This window comes from Anoplopoma fimbria, chromosome 16 (assembly GCF_027596085.1).
Source record: "Anoplopoma fimbria isolate UVic2021 breed Golden Eagle Sablefish chromosome 16, Afim_UVic_2022, whole genome shotgun sequence".
Taxonomy (NCBI): Eukaryota; Metazoa; Chordata; class Actinopteri; order Perciformes; family Anoplopomatidae; genus Anoplopoma; species Anoplopoma fimbria.
The window spans coordinates 12,721,817-12,731,361 of record NC_072464.1 but is presented as its reverse complement, the minus strand read 5'-3'; the positions used below and the strand labels follow the sequence as shown (position 1 = coordinate 12,731,361).

At 38.0% G+C, this 9,545-nt stretch overlaps 1 protein-coding gene across 1 annotated transcript; it reads right to left on the bottom strand.

Annotated features, from left to right (window-relative positions):
* Positions 1 to 904: 904 nt before the first annotated feature.
* On the bottom strand, positions 905 to 7,021 carry LOC129104502 (acetylcholine receptor subunit alpha-like). The gene is given in 8 exon segments (XM_054615217.1): positions 905 to 1,045; positions 1,139 to 1,378; positions 1,589 to 1,812; positions 3,901 to 4,138; positions 5,172 to 5,367; positions 5,810 to 5,919; positions 6,686 to 6,730; positions 6,818 to 7,021. Coding segments are annotated over 8 exon segments (1,386 nt in total). The 3' UTR covers positions 905 to 916.
* Positions 7,022 to 9,545: the final 2,524 nt, after the last annotated feature.

The following is a 9,545-nucleotide window of genomic DNA, read 5'->3' as shown; positions in this document are numbered from 1 at the left end:
TAAAAACAACCAACAATAAGTCAGTTAGAAACAGGTAGTAATCAATATCTGTATGTTAACAAAGGATCACATGGCTGTGATATTAATGTGAAAGTCGGGATATGCCTACAGATAACTATAAATTGAGTCTGCATTGTCCCTCATCTTTAATCCTAATAATTCATTGTTTTTGCTTTTTACGGCCTGCAACTTTAACTGTTTTGGATCTGTCACTCTGCTCTCATAAGCGTCGTTGCATCATGTATACTGGCTGTGTGAATGGGCAACTATGAACATATGTTGACCTAATAACTCAAGAAAACAAAATCTGCTTTTGTATTTGAATGTCAAAGGTAGTGGTCAGAAAAATAAACATATGTAAATAGTGCAGTGTGAAACAGTGGTGAAACGCTCCATAAAGACATAGTTGGAGAGGCATAGGTGCTTCAGAAAGCTAGTGTTTCTATTGGCCAACAAAGCCTGTGTATCCTGGCAAACCAGGGAGAGGTGTAAAATACAATATCAGCCAGAAGTCCAAACTCCATATCAGAGTTAATGTGTAGTTGTATTGTACCTATTAACATTTGTTTAAAGACAGTTATACATAATCTGACAAACAGCAAGGACACAGAGTGAGACTGCACTTAAATCACTGAAAATACCCCTTTTATTCACATGTTCCCTATATACATGTCAAGGGAAATATTCCAAAGTTTTCTTTTAAATTAATTCAATATTTCAATTGCACACATAAATTCCCTTAAAAAAGAAAAGCAACACTGTTTTATCATAAAATATGCTGGAGATACTGTAACCATCAGGCTCTTTTACAATCCCAAATAGGACCGGAACACTAAAGAGCAAACAGGAATTTACTGTGCTGTGAATGCTTCTGGGCAACATTCAGTACAGCTTTAAAAACAATGGTCGGTAGCCTTTAGAGCATGCTCAGCTCAATTAGACGGCCTGCGAACACGCCCAATGTGCCAATGAGACACACAGCCATGAACACACACAGCAGAATATGATCCAGCACCATGGCCACAAACTTCCACTCTTCAGCAGCCTGGAAAGAGAAGAGGGACAATGTGTCACTTACACAAAAGCAAGAATCCTTAAAGAACCATATTATTGACTCTTCCTGTGTGAGAAAGATTACATTGTTGGATTCCTCATCTGATTTCATGGTTTCTGCAATGTACTTGACTCCTTCAATGGCACTGCGGACGTCAGGGTTCTTGGTGATGGGGGACTGGTAGGTCACAGTAGTGGTCTGGTTGCCAGAGATGTCTGAGATGTCAAAATCAGCACCATAAATACTAGATTTAGTCTGCTTTTCCTTTCCTGGGCGTTTCATTGTTGAGAAGAACATGAGGTTGGGAATGGTTTCAATAAAAACCTGTCATAGAAAGACAAAATATATGCACAATGTCAATGGACATACAACATCTAAGCAGTTGGAGTAAACAATAAAAAATATTTTCTGTCTACTACCACTAGATGGCACTATAATACAGAGAAAACAAATGAAGATAGTTGTTTTCCAAAGCTTGCCTAGCTTTGGAATAAAACCAATGAATTTCTACTCAATTAATGCTATTGTACTCACCGTGCGGACCCAGTCCGGCATTGTATGAGTGCTCGGGGAGCGGTGGTGGGTGTTGATGACAATGACAGTGATGATAATGGAGGCAATGACGAAGACCATGGTGAAGAGCATGTACTTCCCAATGAGCGGTACAGCGCTGGAGGTAGAGGGGATCAGCTCAACGATGACCAACAGGAACACAGTCAGAGACAGCAAGACCGATATGCTGAGAGTCATCTTCTCACCTACGAGACACAAAATAACATCATCACTGTTCTTACTAGCGTTTTAATTAGTATAAGATTAAGAGAAGATCATGCAATATGCAGTTATGTAAAATATTCAATCAACATTTAGACCGGTGTTTCTCATTGAGGAGGTCAGGACATGATTAAAAGGGTCGAATTAATCTGAAGGGTCCAGATGAGAAACAGGATGGGAAGCAAAAAAAAAACATTTGACAAAAGAATATTACCCCAAGCTTCTTTAAGTAGCACTTACTCTTCAATCATAAGATGGAATTTGCTCATGTGATGTGATCAAAAGCTTTAAAACAGCAACTGAAATGACCAGCGTGTGTGATCTATCTTATTTACCTATATTTTCAGACAATCCTCTACTTATCTTGTTATAATATTCCTTAAAATCATTCAAATAATTACCAAAAATCATTAAAAAAAAAACTGTTCTTCAGTTGAACTGGTCACAACTATGAAAGCAAGGACGATGGGTCACAAATCATCATAGCTTAATTGTGAAGGGGACCAAAACAAAAAGGTTAGGAACCCCTACATTTAGACCATAATGTCTGTCCCATAATGTTTCTAATTGAACATAGATTTAGTTAAAGAGGACATTGAAAAATGAAAAATTCCATATATAATAACGTATTCTGTGTTGTTCAAGCACATCCTATACTTTGAAAGATACATTCAAATAAATAAGTCTGAAACCGGAGAGGGAATAGTGGAGCTGCCACTTTAAACAGCTTGTTAGCTCGATACCAATAACATGCAATCTTAATACATTGCCACAAGGGAGAGCTGTTGCTATGAGTAAATACTTCCCTTCCCTTCTCATCCAATCAGAATAGTGTTTACACATCAACACAATAGCTGCACTGATCAGCCAAACCAGCAAATCACGTTTAAAGAGTGTGAGTCATTTTGTCTTTGTTGTTTTTCAACCCAACAATAGCACAAGTAAACAGATTCTGACACCATTTCAAAAGTAAAATGCAAGACATGTTTTTGTTGTTCAGTACGAGCAGTTTTCCCAGAGAGAGATTCTTTTGGCACCAGCTTCTCCTCCACACTTTCCTGTCAGCAGTCATATCAGAAACTGGGATCAAGTGATCTATTATACATTAAAGCCAAGGCCTGCTTTCAGACTTGACAACACAGAGGGACCCTAGGTAATGAGGCAGACCTACACACTGGGAACGTGGCCAGATGTGCACACATACTGTGCAGTTCCTGCAGCAGCTGATGGCTCAGAATAAGATTTGTCCAACATGTTGGTAATCATATCATATCTTTGTTTTCGTCACATGACATAACAGCAAAAGAGGAAAATTTAGAAAGTTTACACAATGTTCTTAACAATTTGCACATACTGTACGTTTTTTTGCCTATCCCTTATTATAAATATATAGTGTGCATCTAAGTGCATCCGTTGGACTATTCTCTTTTAGCTGACAATAAAGTAATTCTTAAATAAAAAAAATAAAAAATTTAAATCAATTTCTTATACAAAATTAATTGCAATAAGAGGAATAAGGCAGCGGTAGGGTCATTAATGGGATATAAACCTGACATGGAGAGCAGGATCATGACGCAAGCTTTAAAGGTGGTGGTAGGCAGGAAACAGCTAGCCTGGCTCTGTCTAAAGGTAAAAATCTGCTTACTAGCACCTCTAAATCACACTTTTTAGAATGTTATATCTTGCTTGTTTAATTCAAACAGAAACTGAACTGTTAAACCATCGTATTACAGTTCACTGAGGGAAGCAGTGGCGTGTTCAACAGAATAACAACAGTTTTATACAGATAAAACAGTAAAGACTTATCATGTTAAATAGTGAATAACTGTTGGAGCAAGCAAGGCCAGCTGTTTTCCCTGTTTCCTGTCTTTGTGCTAAGCTAAAATAACCGTCTCCTGGGTTTAGCTTCATATTCATCCTACAGATATGAGAGTGGTATCAATCTTCTCATCAAATATTTTGAAAAAAAGCAGCACAGATTTCACTTTTGTCCTTATGTCATTATGCTGTTAACTAATCATTTATGTTATATTCCATTGCAAATCAACAATGTGGAATCGGTGTCAACATACCAGAGTCTGTAGGAAGATAGAAGACAAGACCGGTCAGGAAGGAGAAGAGCATGCAGGGGATGATGACGTTGACGATGAAGTACAGTGGGAGCCGCAGCATGAGGAAGTGGTAGGTGATGTCCAGGTAAGGTGTGTCTGGGCAGCAAGCGTAGTACACCCAGTGCTTCCAGCCACGGAAATCCTTCATTACCCACTCTCCACTTTCCATAAAGTTACTCAGATCAGGGCGGTCACTGTCCTGGTGAAGAGAGCCAATAAACAGGATGAGTAAATGAGGATTTAGAGTTGATAAGAAGACCGATACAACTCTTTGTCTGTATGGTATGAATCTACAGCCAGGAGACAGTTAGCTTAGCTTAGCTTAGCTTAGTTTAGCCTGAAAGCAGGGGGTAACAGCTAGCCTGGCTTGGTTGAAAGGTACATGCCCAATAAATTCACCAACGTATCCTCAATGGTATATTTTACATTTTGTGTGCTTTCTCCTTCAAATGCCCAGGAACCCAAACGTTCAGTGCACCTGTGCAATTCCCTGCAGTGCAGAACCTGTCTAAGCGAAAAAAAACTACTCTGTAAGGTTAAGTTAAATAGAATGGTTTGGTTTTAAAAAGTATGGTTGTTACGTAACTTACGCTTGTGGTGTTAGTTAAGTAACTTACATAATAAAAGTTGATGTCAACTTTGACTATTGGTGTCACAAAAGACATGAACAACGGTGTCCTAGGTGAATAAATCCTGTGTTGGTTCAACTGATTCATCCACCTCACATTAAGTAGGTTATATTTATATTATAGTGCATTTCTTTCGTAGGTATGTGTACGAACAATAACGGAGAGCAGCCTGAATTAAGACGTAATATCTCTTTTGTTGGATCTGTACAGAAACTGTACTGTTTGTGTGTTTTTATGGGACTATGAAAGAAAGTTACTGCTGCTGGCCAAGAAATTGTCTGGCTCAAAAGCCCTCATAAAACTGTAATATGTAGTTATCCCCCTTTCGTTTTTTGTGGTGATAAAACAAACTGGATGTAATGTACTAATTAATGAGATTTAGAGCTGCTGGTAGGCAGATTTTTACCTTTGGACAGAGCCAGACTAGATGTTTCTCCTTAATGCAAATGCTGAGCTAAGCTAACTTGCTGCTGTAGCCTTATATTATATACATGTATGAGAGTGGTATCGATCTTCTCATCTAACTCGCTGGAAGAAAGCGAAGAAGCACATTTCCCAAAATATATAACCAATCCTGTAAATAAATGGCCTAAATGGAATTACAGGATTGACGACGACCAAGTTTCCATCATAGGTCCAGGTGCCCAGCTTCATGCTGCAGTTCTGGAGGTCAAAGGGGAAATGCAACACGATGATTTCACAGTAGCTCTTGAAGATGGCGGGTGGGTTCCATGTGATCATTCCTGTGTGCTCCAGCAGCACTTTGGTCTCGTGAACAATGGCAAAGTCGCCATCAGCACTGCGGGCAAAGAAAACCACAGGCAGCATCAACATGGGAGATAATAAGTTAAATGTTAACGCAAGTGGACATCAGTGCCCGAGGAGGGGTCAGTGCTGGTGTCGCAACCCAGCCAACCAGCGCTCAGCTTGGCAAAAGTTGTGACAGCGTAGCTAGTTGTCAAGGGGGGAAAAGCAGCATGTCAGACGCAGCAGCATATGGTGAGAGGGGGAGTCAATGCGGAGTCCAGATTTAGCCTAGTGAAATCTGATCTTTCACATGCTGCATACTGGAGTATAGGAAAGTGGGATTGAAAACATCACTGATAAGTGTGTTAATTGTTTCTAGAGGTCTGGATGCTTACAGTCATGTACAGCTTATTGTAATGGACAAAAACAGGTTTTATTAAAACAAAAAACAGGGACATGGCATGGATTAAATATAGCCTGATAACATAGCATACTTATTGTAGAGAACCAGATCAGGGCGCCAAATGTCAGTGGAGGGAACTCTGATCTTTTTGATGCCACCGTAATCCTCTGGCTTCCACTGCAAGTTCACATCTTTCCATTGCTGAAAAAAAAACAGACAGGGACCCCCAGAACAATGGACAGCACTTCAATTATGATAACCATTATCTGTGTTTTCAATTTGTGAGAAAAATCCAATATGAGCAGAAAACATAATTCAGTCTGTGATACTATACATTTTCATGGTGGAGACACATTTTGCATTTTCCATTAATTGCTACATAACTTTACTTCCTTAATTTCATCAGTGATATTTCAAATTCATAGAACAATGATATATTTTATATATTTCCCAATAAAGATTCTTAACATAGAAACAGTTATTTACTTTGAAGAGGTGTTTTGTCATACGTGGAGCAACGCACTGTATGTGAATTGAATCAATCAGTAATCCCTTTGGCACTGCAGTAATAACCAAACCAAATGAGTGCCATACCAGACCAAAATCTTTTTAGTTCCCCTATTATATAACTTGCCTAATATTGTGGTCAATCCGTAGGTTGGTCTTTATGGTTTACTCATCAAGACTAAACATGATTTTTTTATAACTCTTGAAATCCTAATATTGTATTTTCAACATTTCCTTAATCAAATATTTGTTCATATACTTATATTTTTTGGCGTTAGGATTTCTTTTTTCACATTTAGGACATTTATAATTTGTAGCTAAAGAAGCATGATGTATTTTTGCCCATCCGTTTCTTACTCATTTTTTAGTACATTATTGACATTATTATCTGTAAATATGATGGTGTGACCAAAGTCTGTTCTTATTTCATGATATCTCATTCAACAAACATGTATCAAACCTGTTTCAGTCGCACGTTGCTGCTGACGATCTGGTTGACCTCATCCTGTGATTACAGATTATTGTGTTTAGACAGTTGATGACAGTGAATCTTAATACAGATAGTGATACGATGTGTTACATGAGACCTCACCACACTGATGAGCTGGATTAGTTGAAGGCCCACAGTAACAACCACCGGTTCCTTGAAGTGATTGACAGGACGGACCACCTTGTTGTAGCCAGTGAAGAGGGTTTTGACCAGACGTGTTTCATCAGAAGAGGCCCAGGCTGCGCCTAAAATAAAAATGACACCATACACGCTCATTCTTGTTTACAGTTTCTTTATTGAAGGCATTTAGACAGTGCACTATGTCTTTGTTTACTCCTTAAACTACATCTTGTGTGAGAGAACATCATCATGTTGTGCCAAAGTAGAATGTCGCTTTAAGAACATCTGATACTTGAGGTGAAAATAGATGTGACAAGCGTCATACTCTGGTGTAAAGTTTTGGTCAATATATGTGCATAGCTATGTTGTAAATCGAAACTGACCCACTTTTACTTGTGTAAAGTTTGCATGGAGCAAAGCTTTGAAAATGCTCGGCATTAAATACTTTTTGGTGATTTAAAAAGTCTTTAAGTTAATTCACTTACTTCAGTGTAGTTCCCAGATATTAACAGAGATAACCATGTGGATATGTATGTATTTGCGTATATATTGTATATATTTTGGGTCTAAATTTGGAAGTTCTGCATCCAGACATGCAATAACTCCTTAGTGAGGTTGTTAAAAGAGATGTTCTTCTGCTCTTTCCACTACATATCTGTCACAAGCCGGAGCAGTATCCCCTTTCATTTTTCAGCTGACCTTGAAACGAAGGTCATTTTACAGCAACCAGTTGTTGGAATGGTTGAGTGATTCTCCAGACATTCAACTCAGTAAACTACGAAATCACATGAATATAATTATGCAGGGGACTTCATGAAGTGAAAAACAGTCAAAAGGTTGAAAAGCAAAATGAAAACAGCACACCTGCCCTTGTCTATCAAATAGCTGGTTTGCACAGAATTAAATTTTTCACATTAGTTTTGTTGTTTGAAATGGGTCAGCTTTCGCTAACCTAAAGGACAGTCTCAATAAACATAATAAATGCAAACAGAGTTAACTGATAGTTTTTGTAGACTTTATAGACTTTTTATGCTTTTAACACTAAAAGTAATTCAAGCAAAGTAGACAGACATTTATTTCCACAAGCAACCAACACACATTTTTTTAAGTTTTAAAATAAGTTCTTACCTGCTAGAACGACTAGATGCAAAATGAAAATTACAATATTCATTCTTGCCAACAAACACTGGCATCCAAATCCAAGATCCAACTTCCACACGCCGACCGTTGACCACTTGAGAATTAAAAAAGTTTGACCCACCTAAAAAATGATTTCAGTAATGGCAAATGACTTTCTGTAAGAGCTCCAAGCTCTCCACTGGCAGCCTCGTTGTTATTGTCTGACAGCGGATGTGAGTGACTGGCTGCCAACAGTTTTCATTTGAGAGGTCCACATTCTTTGTCATCTGTTATAAGATCAACATGCCGGGGTAAGCCTCAACTGAAATATCCCATCGTGAACTTGGCCACACACAACCTCAACATGAGACGCAGCATGCAGCTGTTTCTTTTTCTTGTTACAGTGATGAACTGTCCTTCTGTTATTAGATCTGTTTACACAGGTCCTTATGATAATATGTAGCCCCTTGAAACACAGAGTAATGATTTAATATGTGTATAGTCTGTATCTGTTTGTGCCAAGGAAAGCTCTCTACTCTATGAGTGATAGAACATTTCATTTTGGTGACATATATTATATATCTGTCAAGTTCATTTTTGACATTGCAAACGTGACAATATGATCTCTCCACAAGGGCCATTTAGTGGCAGTTAAATTGATGCACATGATCAATATCCATTTGTTGAGGAAGATCATATGAAGCATTTTGAAAGCTCCAGAAAGCTTGCAATCAGTCTATCTTGTCAAAAGCCCGGTCAGTTTGAGCAATGTAGGGTTAAGGCATCATTTACATGAGGAACATCAGGCGTGGTAATTGTCTACAACATGTAAGAATTTATTTTATAAGGAAAATATAAAATCAACAAAATCCCAGAACATTTCTTCACGGTTAGAGTTACAGGAAAGAAATCAAGAATTTCTCGAAATTTCTGAAAAATACGATATGAAATGTGAGAATTTATTTTAAATTTATTTAAGTAAATTTGTAATGTATTCATGTATATGTATGAAAGGCTCCCTTGAACATTAACTTTTAACCTTAAAAATATACCTTGAAAATACTTTAAACTTAATAAGAGTTTAAGTGAAAGTGAATGAATAATCTGTGATTTTATGTTATTATTATTCATTATTTATTTTTGTGTGATGCTATGTAATATAGTATATGGTTAGTTTTACAAATGTATATCTGCTTTCAACAGCATTAACATGTGTTATACACCATTTAACTGTCAATATACTGCTCATTGTTTAGTGATGTAGCTAATAGTTGTTTAATGTGGACGATGAAGGTTTTTTAAATTTACTTTTGAAAGGATTCTCACACCTCTCAAGTCAAGTTGCCCCACAATATATGAATTTACACTCTTAGTTGATTCAGATGTTGAAACAGCCTCGTGTGTCTCCTGGGGGCCAGGTGCTACACCCATGTGTCCCTCCTCTGCTCTGCACTACCCCACCCTGTCGGCCCGTGAAGGGTCAGGCAACTCAATTTCCTCACATCCCAAATCCGTTCAATCAGCCAGTCACTCAACCGCCCGCCTCATTCATCTTACTTAAGGACAAATGACCATTTTGGCAATGCCTGAA